This window comes from Sabethes cyaneus, chromosome 3, assembly GCF_943734655.1.
Source record: "Sabethes cyaneus chromosome 3, idSabCyanKW18_F2, whole genome shotgun sequence".
NCBI classification, from domain to species: domain Eukaryota; kingdom Metazoa; phylum Arthropoda; class Insecta; order Diptera; family Culicidae; genus Sabethes; species Sabethes cyaneus.
In genome coordinates, this window is record NC_071355.1 from 210,593,473 (window position 1) to 210,611,509 (window position 18,037).

Consider the following 18,037-nt stretch of genomic DNA (forward strand, 5'->3'; position numbering starts at 1 on the left):
TGCGTGTGTATAACGTACATGAAATTAGTCGATGAAACGTTTCGGGTAGTGCTCAGGTTTGCACACGAAATATTTCAAAGTCGTCGACAAGTGACAGTCTCAAAGGTTTATGTCCGGGCCAATGCGATTTATTTCAGCACAGAATATTTAAATTGACAGCATTTCCAACACGCGGTCTTTTCTACTTTAAACACGTCCCATGATGTAAGGCTTCAATTAAAAAACTACGCTCACTTTTGGTCCTTCACAAGCAATCTCTTGCAGCGAAACCGACATTAAACCATATTTTTATAGGATCACCGTGATTCACCGTTTCTCTCTTGGTGACCTTTTCGATAATCAACAAACAACATAGCTTCTTTGTTGGACTTTGTCTCTTCTGCTGCTGTAACATTGCTTCCCGGTTTCGCGTGATTCGGGCCGGTTATCACAACGTCGCCGTCGTTCGTTCGTTGATTGGACCAAACTGCGTCGGCTTCATCGGCGGTTCGCTTCAAGAGGTACTATCAGAAGGGGGATAGCTTTGTTCGGGTTCACATCTTGCTGGTGAAGCGCGCTGTTGTGTAAAATCTGGTTTTCCATTCACCAGTTAATATTAGGAGACAGCGAAATGCTACGAAGTAAATTAATAAGGACACTTTTCGGCAGAAAAAGGTATGTTTTGTGATCATGCTTAACATCGGTGCCGTTGTGGTTTATCTGGAAGATAACAACATGATTCGCAGAAAGCTCCTGATAAGCTTAACTGTTATTGTGGTCATTGGCATTAATTTGGGATTTTCAACTTGTTTTTTTTTCTCTTCTAGATGGTATTATCAGTCAAAGTGTACATTAGCCTCCGTTACAAGCAGTGCGAAATTATTGGAATCTAACGACCAAAGTTATGTCCACCATGTGGGAGATACTCCGTTAATCTATCGGAACATCGGACAACATCTTCGAGTGGCAGCACAGCAATTCGCAAACAATGAAGCAATGATTTCCTGCCATGATGCGAAGCGTTTAACTTATGCGGAAGTTTTGGATAAGGTACCTAGCAGTTTTATATTTTTAAATGCGCCATTCGAAATCTACATTCGAGTACGCAGTGTCTAGTAGTACAAATGGTCAAGAATAATCAATGCTATTATCACTTCAAACCGGATTCGTTGAGGCTACTAGCCTCGAAATGATTGAAGCGACCTGACCTGGCTAAATTAGCATCGTCACACTGATTGACAAAAGTTTTGCTCCAACCGGGAACATAATTTGTAAAAAATCATATTTTTAAACATTTATCATCTGTTCTAGAAGTTCTAGTTCACCTATGAAGATGAGACGATTTGGCATTTTAAAGTAATCAAGTGTAATATTTTTAGAGATCTTTTTGTTGCCCAGTGCCATTGCTCGCAACAGTGTAGGAGCAATATAAATACATGGTTCTATTTGGGGAAATTTTTGCTCAAATGTTTACATTTTTTGTTGTCTCCGTTGTTATCAGGTACTTCTGAAGCCGGGTGCGTCGGACCTGATGATAAGCTCTACTGACCGAAATATGAACATATTCGACTAGGTGCTGAATTTGTTTATTTTCCAGGGGGGTCTACTTGCTTCCCATTTATTCTTCTCATGCAGCAACTTATATATGCTGTTTGGTGGATTTATTAGATAAATTGATTGATGGATTGACATAACATATTTATTAGGAAGGATTTATTAGAGGAAAATACCGCTGGATAGTTATTCCAAGCTTTTTAGTTATAGGCGTTGAAAGTTACCATTTCTTATCCTGTTCTAATTCAGTGTTAAAACGTGTACAAAAACTTCTCTCAGGTTGATCGTCTGGCAGCATCGTTCTATCAGTTGGGTCTGAAGAGAAACGACCGTATCGCAATTTGGACTCCCAATAGTGCCACTTACTATCTAACGACGCTGGCTGCAGCCCGAGCAGGAATGATATCGGTAAAGAAACCCTTTTTTAAATAGAAACCTTAATAAAACTATTTTAAACTTATCAACGATTTTAAGGTTGGCATCAATCCGGCTTTCCAGCTGCCCGAGCTGCAGTATGCACTGAACAAGGTTGGCGCGAAGGCACTGGTTGCTACGGAAGGTTTTCGGTCTCGAAACTATTACACGATGCTGAAGCAATTGATTCCCGAACTGGAAGGCAGTTCGAAAGCGAATTTGAAGTCTGCCGAAGTTCCCTCGCTACGATCCGTTATCATGGACACGGTCGGTCACTCACTCGAGTAAGAAATCCCTTGTTTTTTCATCCTCCACCTTAGATATTAAATCGACTTCTTTTATCAGAGGAACAATCACCTTGCAGGATCTTTACCTCCTAGCAGCGGACGAAGAAACGTCGCAAATTGAAACGCTTCAATCGTCGATTGCCCCGGACAGTGGAGCGTGTTTGCTGTTAACTTCTGGAACCACCGGTAAACCAAAGGCCGCGCTGCTTTCGCACTATGCCCTGGTTAACAATGGCGTTCATGCGGCCTATCGAACCAAGTTGGATAGCGAACCTCGACGGCTGTGCGTTCAAGTTCCTTTGTTCCACGTCTTTGGAAAAGTGTTTGGTACGATGGCCGCTCTTCAGTCCGGTTCTACCATGGTTTTCCCCGGAGAAGGATTTAATGTGCGTGAATCCTTAGAGGCAGTTGCAAAACATAAGTAAAATTTTATAACTTAAAAATTCTTCATAAGGTGATCTAATTTGTTCCCCAACAGATGCTCCCTAATTTACGGAACGCCAACGATGTACGTTGATCTGCTAAAAGAATATGTCAAGTCAAACATAAAACAACCGACGATTGATATCGCAATGATCGGAGCAGCTGCTTGCTCACCACAACTGGTTGATGACATCCAGAGCGTTCTGGGAGTAAAACAGGTACTAGTGGGGTATGGAATGACAGAACTTTCTGGAGCTAGCTTCATGTCGGACCGTGGTGACCCATCGGAGGTCGTTTACGATACGGTTGGGCGCTTAATGGATCATTGCGAGGCGAAAGTGGTCGACGGAGAAGGAAACACCGTACCTTTCGGTACACCTGGGGAACTTTGGATCCGTGGTTACGGAACGATGCTCGGTTACTGGGATGATGATCTCAAAACCAAAGAGATTATCACGGGAAACCGTTGGCTCAGAACGGGCGATCAGTTTGTGCTGAGACCGGATGGCTATGGAGCGGTGGTGGGGAGAATGAAGGAGGTGATCATCCGTGGTGGGGAAAATGTTTTTCCGAAAGAAATCGAGGACATATTGAATGCCCATCCTAAGATCATCGAAGCGCACTGCATTGGAGTACCGGACGAGCGAATGGGTGAGGAAATTTGCGCTTACGTTAGACTGAAGGAACCGGCAGAGGAGAACTTTATTCACTTGGATGATATCAACCACTTTTGTCGGGAAAAGATAGCTCATTACAAGGTGCCGAAGATTCTCCGAATAGTCGAACAGTTTCCTAAGACAACGTCGGGTAAAATACAAAAATTCAAATTGTTGGAAATGTATTTGAACAAGGATAGAAAATAAAGGTTAGGTATTTGTTTTTCAATTAAATTTGAACCTAATTATTCATCACTAAAACGGGATCTACAATTTGGCAACATATTCGTGTCACATTTCCATACGCTAAAGTAAATATTATTGGTAACGATCTGTCATCGATCCAGCATCGAATGAACTGTGGTTCTCCAGTACTGTTGGTCCTGAGCTGCCGTTCTCCAACCCCCTCGATTATCAGTTGACCGTGCGTCGTACTCGACAGCACACAGCCATTGCAAGCGAGCTCTGCCCAGAACTCTACGGCTTCTTCCAGGTTCTCTGCTGAAAATAGTTTCTCTATCGTCGGCCATTCTAGCCACCAGTCCCGTTCCCTTCCACGTTTCATCTTTGTATTGCACCTTTCAAGGCAATACTGACTATCAGGTTAGAGAGTGCACCCCTTGCTTCAGCCCATCTAACGTCACAAAAGTGGTTGAGGTCTCACCCGCTATTCTGACGCATGATTTTGACTCATCCAGCGTTGCACTAATCGGCATAATTAGTTGCCTTGGAAAACCATTATCTGCCACAGCTCATTTCATTTGACTGAATCGTATGCCGCCTTAAAGTCCGCAAACAGATAATGAGTCTGCAAATTGTACTCCCGGACCTTGTCTAGTAACATCGGATCCGTCGTAGAGCGACCCTCGCGAAAACCAACTTGATACTCACCGACGAGGGATTCCGCTAACGGCCTCAGCTTACAAAACAGAATACGGGAAAGCATCTTATAGGCAGAAGTGAATAATGTAATACCTCGATAGTTTTTACACTCAAGTCGATGGCCTTTTTAGGAAATTAGGCCCTCTAATTACTCCTCCGGCATTTATTCTTCCTCACAGAGCCTAACAATGATCGTGGATTACGTCGTACAGTCGCTCGCACCCCGCTTTTACAAGTTCAGTCGGGATACCATGCTTCCCAGCAGCCTCGCCGTTGTTCAGCTCCCGGATTGCCTTCTTAACCTTTCCTGTGTTAGTGGACCCACAGCTTAGACATCGCTCATAATTCTTACTCTGTTTCTGCTGATCTCCGATTGGATCTATCCATTTAACAACATCTAGAAGTGCTCTTTCCACCTGGTTGCTACCGCCATTTTATCAGTAAGCAGGTCCCCATCGCTATCATTGCACATCACAGACATAGAAAAAATCATGCTCCTCGTCGTTTTGTAGAAACTTAATTTGTCGTTGCTTGCGAATTTCTCCTCTGCGCCGTTGAGCATGTGCTCCTCGTAATTGTTTTTTCCGCAACTCTAGTCTCTCTATATCTTCCTCTGTTCTAAAGTATATCAACAGTGGGCATGCGACTTCTGACCTGATTCTTCTCATCTGTCGCTTTTTGGCATTTGACATCAAATGAGCACTTACGCTATTGTTCACGCTTCCTGCACCTCTCACGCAGTTATTTCAATAGGATCATGGAGGTTCCTCTACAGCTTAGCTTAGCTTGTTCAGCCGAGAGCCGGGGTGGCTCTTGCCGTATCAAGAATTCCTCTCCATTGAACTCGGTCCTGGGCTACTCGTCGCCAATTCGTTGCGCGTCTCGGCACACGCAAGTCGGCTTCAACTTGGTCGAGCTATCTAGCACGTTGAGCCGCTCTATTCCTGATGCCGGTGGGGTTCTTGAAGAGAACGGATTTCACTACATCGTCGTCCGGCATCCTGGCGACGTGGCCGGCCCACCGTAGTCTCCCAACTTTCGCCAGCTGTACGATGGGAATCTCTCCAAGCACTGCCTGCCTGCTCGTGATTCATACGTCTCCGCCACTCTCCGCTTTCCATTTGTGCTCCGCCAAAAATAGTCCGCAACACCTTTCGTTCAAAAACGGCAAGTGCACGTATGTCTTCCGTAAGTAAAGTTACTGTCTCAAGTCCGTAGAGGACTACCGATCTGATTAGCGTTTTGTACATCGTCAGCATTGTGCGGCGGCGTATGCTCCTTAATCGGAACGTCTTGCGAAGGGAAAAGTAGGCTCGATTTCCAGCCTGAATGCGTCGTTGGATCTCCTTACTCGTATTATTGTTGATGGTGACCAGAGATCCCAAATATACGAACTCATCAACCACTTCCAATTCATCGCCGTCACTGTCCGTGGGAGGCAAACGTTACTTACTCGGGAGCCTCTTCCTACCATATATTTGGTTTTCGACGCATTAATTTGTAACCCTATCCTCCCAGCCTTCGGTTTTAGTCTGGTGTAGATTGCCTCCGCCGTCCCACGGTTTCTAGTAATGATGTCGAGGTCGTCTACAAAGGCTAGGAGTTGGTTACTCCTGCTGAAGACCGTTCCTCTCGTTTCGATGCCCGCTCACCGGATCACACCTTCAATAGCGATATTGAATAACATACAGGACAGTCTATCCCCTTGCTGTAACCCTCTGCGCGATTCGAAAGGACTTGAGAGTGTCACCGAAACGCGCACGTAGCACATCAATCGCTCCAGAGTAGCTTTGATCAGACGCGTCAGTTTGTCCGGGAAACCGTACTCGTGCATTATCTGCCATAGCTGTTCGCGTTCAACGATATCGTATGCTGCTCTGAAATCCACGAAAATATGATGCGTGGGCACGTTGTACTCTCGACATTTCTGGAGGATATGTCGGAGAGTAAAAATTGGATCCGTAGTAGCACGGGCCCCATAAAGCCCGCCTGATTCTGCCCTACGAATTCTCTTGCTATTGGGGATAGACGACGCAACAAAATCTGGGAGAGCACTTTGTAGGCGGCGTTGACCAGCATAATGCCGCGGTAGTTACAGCACTCTAGCCGGTCGCCCTTTTTGTAGATAGGACAGACTACGCCTTCCATCCACTCCTCCGGTAGCTTCTCTTCTTCCCAAATCCTTGAAATCAGCCAGTGAAGTGCCGTTGCTAGCGGTTCTTGGCCACTTTGTAGAGTTCTGCCAGGAGTCGGTCCTTTCCGGCGGCTCTATTATTCTTCAGCAGACCGATTTCTCGTCGGATCTCTTCGAGATCGGGAGCCGGTACGCTGTTGTCTTTTGTAGGTACTCCGAGGTTAACTTCCATTGCGTCTCCTGCTGCTATATCGCCATTGAGGTGCTCATCGAAGAACTGCTTCCACCTGTCAACCACCTCGCGCTCGTTTGTGATTAGATCCCCTCCCTCGTCCCTACACATGTCAGGTTTTGGTGTGTGGACCTTGCGAGTTTGGTTCACCTTCTCGTAAAACTTGCGGGTATCATTAGCCTTATATTTTCCCTTTCTTCCTGCTGTTCTACGATTCTTTGATCAAGCTTTCTGAGGTATTTCGCTGCCACGCCATCTGCCGTCAACCGCTGGATGTTGAAACGTAGCGTCCTCCTATCTGTCAGATAGGAGCAAATGAACACAAAATATTCATCCGGTTTTAATCCAGATTGAATAAACAAATTCGCTATTAGTGTGGGCATTCACCGCGTTCAACAACCTTGCGCGAATTTTACACACGACGAGATAGTGATCAGTTTCGGTATTTGGTCCCCGAAAAGAACGTACAGCGATGACATCCGAAAAGTGTCGACCGTCAATCAAGACATGATCCATCTGAGAGCTAGATTACCCATTTGGATGCCTCCAGGTGTGTTTCCGAATATTCAGACGTGGAAAGTAGGTGCCTCAGATGGTCATTCCTCCGAGCGCGACGAAATTTATGAGCCTCACACTGTTATCGTTGGTCGACAGATTAAGGCTTTGTCTTCCAATGACAGGACGGAAGAATTCCTCCCTCCCGATCTGCGTATTTGTATCTCCGATGATGATTTATTGTCCTTAGCATTATCGGGTTTACCATTTGTCCTGAATAGCAGCGATCTCCACTCCGAGTCGTTGAAGCTCTTGAGTAAGCAAACCATCTCGTACCGGGTCATGGAGAGTTCTGACATTCCAGGTACTAACTTTCCAGTCGATTAATCGTTTCCTTGTTCTTTGCCGTGTCCAATGCCGATTGATCCGTTCCGTATCTCCATTTTCGTTTGCCGTGGTAAATGGGGATTTCGGTATACTACCTTACCGGGGTTACGATACCTACCTAGCAAACACAAACTCGTATATCAATGTACGAAAATTATCGTTATTGACTTTTAATAAATTCAGTATCGTAAATATAGCGTAATGAAATGCATACAAGTTTATATCCTGTCGTATTTGACGATAGCAAGTGATTGACCTACGACTTTCAGTACAGAATTGTATAGCATTATAAAACTAATCGCTTTGAGTCAGACCTTATCGCATACACAGACTTATAAAGTTGAATTGGTAATGTATATTTTGTAGTACGTATATGACCTCCAAATTAGTACGCATATGCTAGTTTTGTGCATTAGATACGATTTTTCAGGGTATATATAGGTACATATAACTCATTTGTTACTCTGATATGCATATGAAAATGTTTACTGGGTACATTCCGCTGATGGGTTTGCCATATTAGGTGTAGCTTGCGAGATACAGCGTTTCATATTCAGTCACTCGAGCTGAAACAGACACTGTTTGGACTGCCCTTAACCTAGAGAACGGGCGTTCAGTGTCGCATCTCCTAGCAATCTTTGCCTTTTTTTGACAGCTCGAGAACAAAATTCCAAAATTTTAGTTGTCACCCGTTAGCTGCTCTAGTATGTACATGAAGCATTTCCACGTACGGCCATCCTTCGTCATCGTTGACTTAGATCTTGGAGGAGGTGATAGGTAGGGGCTTGAGGGTGACCGGACGAGAGCCATAAATACGATAGCCATACGGACGGTTGCCATATGTACGAATGCCATAATGTATGTTTGCTATAATGGACGGGAGCTATACAGACGGATGCCATAATGTACGTTTGCCATAATCCATATATTCAACGTTTCCTAGATGATTCAGGGCGAGCCGGCTGCAGGCAACGGCGAGGGTTCGCCGGTGACCCGCCGTCGGAAGCGCCGGCCACTGCGGGGGGGGGAGCAAAGCCGCTTTTTTTAAACTGAATCAATTAGGCCTCTTGCGACTTGGTCGCGCTGATCCTTTAAGCTTTAAACTGGTCGATGTGTAGTTCTGGGCCTCCATACCAAAAATATGAATTATGGCAAACGTACATTATGGCTCCCGTCCATTATGGCAAACATACATTATGGCATTCGTCTGTATGGCAATCGTACGTATGGCAGCCGTCCGTATGGCAAACGTATATATGGCTGATGGGGTGGCGTCGGCGAAAAAGGACTTTAAATTGCAAACTCGGGACGTGAAACTGCGGATCTGCGGAACTTCGTAGACAGCGCTCGAGTGCTTTCCAACGTATTGAAGACCTGCAAGTTTGACATCGTGGCTATGCTATGCGGTGAACTGGATGGGCTCAACGGTACGTACGTTCAGAGATGGACATACTATCTAGCAGAGCTGCGACGATATACACGATCTGGGTACAGCTTTTATAGTGATGGACGAGATGCAGAAAAGGGTAATTGAGAATTTTCCAATCAATTGAATGTCCAGGTTAAGAATCAGAACCGGTTCTTCAACAGAAGCATCATCAATGCAACGTGCACAGCCCCCAAGTAGTACTGCAGATGGAGGGAGAATACGCCCGCTGCCCAAAACGTAACATCAAGAGTTCAGCGCACACCCGCTGACCAACAAAATGAGCCTAGGACTTACCAACTTTGCCGCCTCTAAGACTTTGCCACTTCTCTTTCTCATGGTCGTACGTAGTACCTTTTTCCAGCATAGACTCCTACACAAGTACACCTGGAGGTCATCAAATCAGACAGACACCTTTATTCTTGTTTACGGCCGTATCCTGCATTCGGACGAATAGTTTGTTTCGAACGAATCGGGAAGCACTATTCTCATATTCGAATGAACAAAAGGAAGGGGAGTTCGAACGTTCGAATTGATTCGGACGAAAACCAAAATGCGGATCGGCTTAACTTTCGAACGAATATCATTCGAACGCAAACAAGAATAAGGGTGAGAATCACAAAACGACCACGTTTTGATCGACTATCGACACTTCTCAGACATAACTGACGTCGGATCCATCACTATGTAGGATCACTACATAGTGATGGTTAAGATGCGCCCAAAACTCTCCGTTATGAACAACATTTGGTACCGACGACAACCTCGATTAAATCTAAAGCAACTGAAGCAGTCAGGGGTCACTGTAAACTATGCGCACTCACTCGTTGCCGGAAGAAGACGAACTGGGCGAAGCTCCTCTCGAGCACCATTAGAGTCATCTAGCACGAGGCACGGAAAAAGTAGAACGAAAAGAACTTCGACGAACACCTGAATAACGGCGGGGAAAGCAATTTCGACGGTTCGACAAACAAGGAAGACCAACGATTGGCGAAGTTAGGGATGCCATCAGGCAGCTAGAGAATAATAAATCGGCCGGGAAAGATGGCACCGAAGCGAATCTTATCAAACTGGGACCAGAAGAGTTAGCTACTTGCCTGCAGTGACTAATTGTTAGAATTTGAAATACAGAAAAGCTACCGCAAGAGGTGAAAAATGGGATTACTTGCCGTATCTATAAGAAGAGCGACAAGTTGGACTGTGAGAACTATCGTGCTATCACTATTCTCAATGCCACCTACAAAGCGTTGTCCCAAATCATTTTCCGCCGTCTATCGCCAATTGCGAACAGAATTGTAGGAATTTATCAAATCGGTTTCGTTGACAGACAGTCAACGACGGATCAAATATTTACACTGCGGCAGATCCTCAACCGCCCAGTTAGCTTGGAGATACGATGCTGCATGCTAGTCAAACTAGTCGTTGTATGTTCGAATCTCGACTGGGCGGTGCTGCTAGTCAGTGGAATCTTTGCACAAGCCCCGTAATTATCCTGTACTCTAATAACCGGCTGCGAAATGTGTCGATAAAGAAGGACAATGTCTAAAGACGGTTATGCTGAACCATGTGTTCGTTGACTTCAAAACTGTGTATGATACCATCGACCGAAAAGAGCTATAGAAGATCATGGACGAAAACGGCTTTCCCAGGAAGCTGATCAAACTGATTCAATCTACGATGGACAGTGACTGGTGGAAGAGAGCAACTACATTCAAGCTGAAATGAAAGAGGCCCTCGAACTCTATGTATAGACCTCTGTGTTCGAGTCAATGTGGCTGTAAGTGAAAGACTTTGGCCGAAAAGCAGGCAAAAGAGTGCTGCAATTCTTGAACACGACCAAATACTAGATTGCGGTAGCAAAACGAAATGTCTTGTTGGATATTCTGATGCCGACTGGGATTGGATGCATTACTTAATGAAACGATTTCGTTCACGGTCAGATCATAATTCTAGCAAATATGATGATATACATAAGTGCTTACCTACTTACTCACTTATTCCAGCGAAAATATCTGAAAAAATATGGATTGATATCAGAACAATTCGGAAATTATCTGAAATTTCATAAACATACCACGCCAAGTGCTTAATTTGAAGCCGTAGAAAATCTGCGAAATATCCTTAGACCGCTGAAATATCAGGAAATACTGAGAACGCCTTTTCCAAATTGATGAATCCTTAGCGGTGATATTGATTCTTCGTTTGCTAACAATTTTTTTTAATCGCTGAAATTAATGCATTATAGTCGATTTTTGATTGCTTTTTGTAAACTTTCTTCTAATATCTCATAACTAATGCTTGTTTTTCTTTTACCGGTTCATTGCTTCTACTACAATTTATACAATATTTCACGATTTAATTAAATTGATATAAGATTCAGCAAATTTTCATATGATTTCCTAAATACTTTTGGAACAATATAAGGTTTCTTAGTTTTAGTCCCACGCTGACCTACCTAGCTGATAATTGACAATTGAAAATATCGTGAAATTCAGTTAAAATAAGTTATTAAACCGACATATGTTTAGACTGTTTTCCAGTACTACATTTTTTAATGATATCTTCGTTAATGATAAAACGTGGTGATTTTTGTATGAAAAGACAAACTATGGAAATTGGGTTGTCATCTATGTTCAACAATTGAAAAATTTTCGGCACAAAAAGAAAAGTGTAAAGCGCTTCAATTTTCCAGATTACTGTATCTGCTCACCGTTCTTTTAATCATCTTCAATTGCATTTAACATCTTCATCATCATTATCATCATCATCGTACATAAAGGGTAGTAGACATAGCTTAGCTGAATCATTTTACTTTGTTTGCTTTTAGTTTTATACTCTCCGATATCCTCACTGCTGCCAATATTATCGTACACCATTAAAGAACGGCACAAAACTGCCTTCAAACAAACAATATTAGAGTAGGTAGGTTCAATCAATTATCAAATCGTATTCTTTCGTAGGTATTAATCCTCTGCTAGTTTCCTGCCTAAGTTTTGTCACAACAGCGACGACGGCGGCGGCGGCGTGGCGGTTGGCGCAATGTTTCTTCCTGGTAAGGGTGAGCAAAAGCCTCAAAACGGGTGCGCTTTCTGCGAATCAAAATCAATATCTCTACTGGATGAACGGCTCACTCCAACGCAATTAAATTGATCTCAATGTTCAGGTATAGAAAACATGTCTTTGATAGAATTGATTCTTTTCCATGCCCTTTTGGGGTTATTATTCCCTCGTCAAAGATTCCAATAAAGATTTCGTTAACATCTACTATTCACTACTGTTTTTTCTTTTATTTGATCCGATAGTGTTTAGACTGATTAGCTTAAATTGCAATCGAGTAATAATGCAGAAAATCTTGATGGGGTAATAAGAACAAATTTTAGAGTTTTTTTTTTGTTTCAAAATATACATGTCTTAAAGTTTCTACTACAATCTGTGTTTCCCATTAAGTTGGCTGGTTAGCATAAATTCTTTGCACGAATATAGGCGTCAAGCACCTGTTGATTCTTTTGATTCTGCTGGTTATTTGCGACAATTTATACAGTCTGGTTTAAATCTCTCTTACACAATTCTAGTAACAATTAAATATCTTTTTATTTTTTCTTCAAATGACAAATGTTTGCATCATTCGAAAGCCGACTTTTTAAAGCGGCATGATCGAAACTACCAAGAAACATATTTCTGTGGGATTATTCTTACACTACTAATAACACATCATTCCCTCTATTTCCTTTTATCTCGCTAATAGTTACAAGGACACAAAATTATCAACGTTTGTTTGTAACTCTGTGACTGACTAATCATTCCAGACACCGTTATTGTTTTAAACTGGATTATACACACAAAATCATACTGTTTTTGACATTCATTTAAAAAAAGAACAAATTGAAACTAGCAGATCTCGTACGCATTCCGATAATCCTTTTCTGTTCACAACGCTCCTTTTTCCCTTACTTTCTTCAACTGAATCATTCCCTCTGTTTTCTCTTTCTCAAATATAAATACAGAAAATATACAATCAACAACTGAGTAACTGCACTTAAAGTAAAAAAATAATAAACAAATATTCTGTAAAATTAAAGGTCTTTGCTGGCGCTTCAGGACGCACCAAGCGGGCCCTTTCATCGCCAGCCGGTTTTAAAGACCCCAAAAGGAAACATTTTCATCTGTGATTATTATTATCACTGTCCTACACTCCGTATTACTCCCCGACTTTGATCTTTACTACGTATTACCATCATTTTGAACGATTTAAAAGCTATCATCATCATGTCATACGATCGACTCGGACGGGTCACCGTCCTCGGACCAGCTGACCTCCATCGGTGTGTCATTACCCACACCGGAAATGCCACGGTTCAGGCTGGCAACGATCTTCTGCATCAGAACATCCTCGAGGGAATCGTTCGAGGACCGTCGTCGCCGGCTGTTGGAGGCGGCTCCCACCGAACCGCTTTTGTCATTCTCTTCATCGTCTCCTCCGACCAACTGTTCCTCCTGCTGGTCCCTTCCGGACGAAGTTGGTCCACTGCCGGTGCTGGTGCTAGTGCTGCTGCTGCTACTGCTACTGCTGCTGCTGCTGTGTCCACTGCCTGCCGACGAAATGTCATCCGACAGGCACGAAGAGGATGAAGCCTCATCCTCAGAATTCGAACCCGACACTAGCGCCTCACCGGCCGCTTCCTTTGGTAATGAACAGTTCTTTTTTCCGGCAAGATTATTGCGTGCAAATTCCCGACGCTTCTTGTGCGCTGGTGCCGTCTCCCCGCCGGAACCGGTCAGCGCTTTCGTATCACATGTTATTAAACCACGGTTTTCTTTACTCATTTTAAAATTCGGGGTTCTATCCCGATGAAAAAACTCAGCCGGTGGCTGTTCGGGTGTCGCCTCCACTGGTCCGGCACCGAACGAGCTAGTGCGACTTCTGCTGAACGGACTGTCCGGTCCCACTTCTCCTGAAAACTCCGTTTCCTCTAGAAATAAATCCTTTCCGTCTCGAAACCCAGCAAACGATTTGCTGCCGGTGCCCCCATTTTCCATCATTCGTTCATTGAGAAACCGTTTGTGAGCATATGGGGAGCTACTGTATAGTGGTGGATCCTTCCAGGACATTGGAAGTTCTGCCATTTTGATAGGCTTCGAAACGGCAGCTGTCGATGACGAAGCTCCCGAGTTCGATCGAACAATCTTCTTCGGCGGTTCAGCCGTTTTGATGCTGACTGACTTCGATCGAAGCCTTGGTGTGCTGGGCGAACTGGAATTCTTAGACGGTGATCCATCCTGTTGCTTCAGGATCGAACCAACCGAGCTGGATTGCTGGATGCCGCCACCGTTGTAAGTGTGGCTCAAGCCAGCGGTGGCACCACATTTGTGTCGCTTTAACTCTTGCCCTCCGGTGGAAGCATAAGCGGAGCGAAAGGATCCCGCTCGGCGTACCATTCGCGAAGCGGAAATCTCCGGCGGTTCGTCGTCCATCTCCAGCACCCAGGACACGGAATCGCTCTTCTCCACCACACCCTTGATGACGGGCGAAGTCGGTGGAGAAATATCGTCCATCTCGAACACTTTGTCCGACCCGGTCGACCGGTTGGTGCTGTTGTGGGTGACCGTATGGTTGTGATACGATCCGGACTGATCGAGGCTGGCACGGGTTGCCGTCATGAAGCTGGAATTCTCATGGTAGCTCTTCGACAGCTCGGCATAGACGTGCGAAAATTTCTCCGAATTTTGCTTCAGTTTCCACTGCAGCTCCTCGTTGTGCTGCGAAAGCCGGCTCTTGACTTTGGTTTCCTGCTTCAGGTTATCCTGGAGCAGTTTCAGCCTATGCTGGAGTTCTCTGAGGAAAAAACAAAACACAAAATGACGTTAATATATGATGGGTGAGGGTGCGTTGATTAGCATTGAACACTTACTTCTCCTCCTCGGCTTTGGTCTTCAGTTGCACCTGCAGGTCCTCGATCCGTGATTCGAGAGCGGAAATTTTAACCAACGCTCCCGGTAGCTCCTTGGCATCCCGTTCGTACTCCTGTGTTTGCTTACGTAGTTCGGAAATTTCCCGCTGCTTCAAATCCAACACACAGCGCAAGCTGTCCACTTCATCGTGTAAAACTTGTGCCTGGTTCAAATTACTGGTCGATTTGTTGTTGCCTGGAGTTTGGTCTCCGTTCAGCGAACTGCGCTGGTAGAAGGTTCGATCTAGGCCCGGCGACTCCGTACCTTGCGGTGGCTCCGAAGAGTTCCGGCTGTGCCGGAGGAAGCTGCACTCATCCTGCGTGAGACTAAGCTTCTCCTCAAGCTCTTGCTCGCGGTCTGCGGCAGCGTTTCGCATTTCCTGTAGCTGATGAGTCAATTGTTTCAACTGGTCGGAAAGCTCACGTTCCCGCATGGCGGCCGCCTGGAGCCGTTCGCTGAATTCTAACTCACTGGAGTGCACCTTCTCGCGCAGTTCATTTTCAGTGCAACTGAGGTCGTTTATCCGCTGCAACAGCTGCGCTTCACGCTGCTTCGAGTCGGTCAGTTCGGCGTCACGTTCCGCCAGTTTGGCTTCGAACTCTTCGACGGTGGTGCGCAGCTTGTCGTCCGCTTCCAGCTCGGTGCGAAGCAGTTGGGCCTCGAGAGCTGCAATCCGGTCGGCCGCCGAATGCTGCTGTTCACTGAGATAGGCCCCCACTAAAATTCGGTGAAAGAAAAAAATGCATTAGTGAGTTTTGATGCAAGTTTGATATGACAATCGAAAAGCTACCTTTATTGATTTCACATCGGTGCAGCTCCTGAAGTTCCGCTTCCCGTTCGGTCGTTTCGACTAGTTGCTGTTTCAGCAATTCGCACGTGCTGCGTTCTTCGTTGAGCATTGATTTGGTCTCTAGCAGGTCATGGGTGGCTTCCTGATGGGACTTCTTGATCGTGGGACAGGAAAAGGCATCCAGCTGTAACGGAATCGAAGCAATCAAAAAATTGATTAGAGGTTTCCCGACGGTACTTTGATTGATGGCATGACATAGTCGAACCAGTAAAAAATGAAATCGCTGAAACATCGTGCTTTTTTTCGGCGCGCGCGCACACACAGCGACGGCCAGAGGACAAATCTCGAATAAACCCCGGAGCTCGCGGCGTTGAAATGAGATCAATCTTGCGATCTCGATATTGATCCCCCTAGGTGAGGTGTAATTGCAAAATTCGAGCGGGGCTACACGGCCAGATATAGGCAAATAGTAATAATAAAATAGCAATCAATTCCGTTCCGACCGACTGAGCCATCATCATTGCACCGCATCGTCTCTCACGGCAACGACCGACAGCTGTGAACGATTTCGATGTTTCTAGTATTGCACTCCGCGGTGGCTGGTGGCGATCGAAAGCAGGCACAGGAAGGCCGACCGACAGGAAGAGGTGTCTCTGGGACCGGTTCCAACACCATATCGGTTTGAAATTTTGTGTAGAGGTCCGGAGGATAATTTTATCACAATCAAACCACCAATTGGCGAGCGGAAAAAAATGTGGAATACAATTCGAGTAGCCTCCCAACAACGGCTACCGGCTTAAAACCGGCGATGCTTAGCAAATTTACGGCTCAGATTACGGCCTGCCAACGCTACCTGCTGCTAGGTTACGGAGCTCCAGCTTCGTGCTTCGTCCATCCATCCGCTTCATTTCATGTGCATTTCACACTGCGAAAGCAACGCATCAGTGCAGGTGCTCGAATGAGTTTACCTGCTTCTACCGATTGTTCTCTACTTTACTAGAGCATGGCTTGCAGTTTTTTGTCTTCCTCTCAAAAAAATTAAAATACATGTCTGCTTCGCATGTGGTAGGATTTATCGTTACTATAGGCTGATCGCCATAAAATACGATCCTACCGGCAGAAAATTCTAATGCGAGGACAAATCCACTGCAGGAAAAAAATCCGGTAAAAGATTTTATTGCTTTTCCTTAAACCGTCGCCGTCGGTCGGTCGGGCGGTTCGGTAGACCCTGGTAAGCACTGAATGCAAGATTGATGATTTGCATCTTATGAATAGATTTTCCATCACAAGATGGTTTGGAAAAAAAAACAGAGGAAGGAATGGAAATTTCCCGGTAGGTCGTTTCGGAACATAAAATGGTGAGACTCGATGGACATATGTGTTAAATGACGGATAAATTTCGAATAAATCAAGAAGGAATAGAGCCTCCTTTGAACAATTTCTGACTGTAAGTGTTGTGAGAATTCATTCGAGTAGCTCCAAAATTAGGTATCAAAATTATTCGTTAAGGAGAGAAATTGCGATTTTTAGGCAGAAGCGTTTTGGTTCAAAACGCTAAAAACTTCCTGAAAATTGTTCGATGGTTCTGGTTGGTCGATGGTCTGTCATCTGTGCTCGAAAAATTTGACAGCCCTGCATGAAGGCGAATATAAAACGCATACAGCGCATACAGTTTTACCCCTGGTAGTATTCTTTTATCTGTCAGCCCATGAATATGACTACTGAACTGCTGACAGTGTTTGTCTTTCTCAATTTTTCATCCTTCAAATTAATTCTTTCATGAATTGCAGTGCTGAATGATTGCTCGACTAACCTGCCAGTCGTTTTTCTTGCTCTCGACTGATATTTTAGATCTCAGTGCTTAGTTTTCAAACTGCTTGTTTTTTAGAATCGAGTTGGCCGAAGGATATTAATTAAAACTTCAGAGCAATTAAAACTTTACATTTATTGTAATTTCGTTTGCCACCGTCGGTAGTTCACAATTAATGGATGATTCACATTTGATTTCATTCACTATGAATGAAACATAACACTTAACACCGACCATACAAAAATCATTCCACAATGTCACCAAAAGAGCACAAACACAATGCAGAACCTAATAAAAAGATAACATTAACGGCCGCATAAGTGCCACAAATGATAAAAAGGAAATTCTAATTTCTCCATTTTAAATCAGGTCTTATTTAACAGGTAATTTCACGACAATGAAGGTAAAGATATAACACAAATAGTGCCAGAAAAATTATTCAAATCTATAGCTATAAAAATGAATTTCTATCTGTCTGTCAGTATGACCCATATAGGCTCGGAAACCACTGAACCGATTGGCGTGGAAATTTGTATTCAGGGGTTATTGAGGCCGGCAAGGTTCTTATGATGATGCGAGAACCCTTCCCGCTCTGGAAGGAGGGGGCTCTCATACAAAT

The 18,037-nt window shown here is 44.4% G+C and overlaps 2 protein-coding genes across 3 annotated transcripts in view; one reads left to right on the plus strand and one right to left on the minus strand.

Moving 5' to 3' along the window:
• The first annotated feature begins 669 nt into the window (after nucleotides 1-669).
• LOC128740667 (medium-chain acyl-CoA ligase ACSF2, mitochondrial-like) lies at nucleotides 670-3,520 on the plus strand. Its single transcript, XM_053836229.1, has 6 exons — nucleotides 670-728; nucleotides 807-1,029; nucleotides 1,813-1,941; nucleotides 2,008-2,231; nucleotides 2,293-2,655; nucleotides 2,713-3,520. Exons 1-6 carry the CDS (start codon nucleotides 670-672, stop codon nucleotides 3,518-3,520), a joined length of 1,806 nt encoding a protein of 601 aa, XP_053692204.1.
• An 8,043-nt stretch (nucleotides 3,521-11,563) lies between these two features.
• LOC128743604 (serine-rich adhesin for platelets) overlaps nucleotides 11,564-18,037 on the minus strand; it is a 374,341-nt gene continuing 367,867 nt past the window's right edge. For both annotated transcript variants that reach the window (XM_053840207.1, XM_053840208.1), the window contains exons 8-10: nucleotides 15,609-15,792; nucleotides 14,779-15,535; nucleotides 11,564-14,702 (exon numbers count right to left, since the gene is read on the minus strand). In XM_053840207.1, the coding sequence (XP_053696182.1) occupies nucleotides 13,139-14,702; nucleotides 14,779-15,535; nucleotides 15,609-15,792 (2,505 nt within the window). In that variant the 3' untranslated portion in view covers nucleotides 11,564-13,138. The remainder of the gene's footprint in view (nucleotides 14,703-14,778; nucleotides 15,536-15,608; nucleotides 15,793-18,037) is intronic.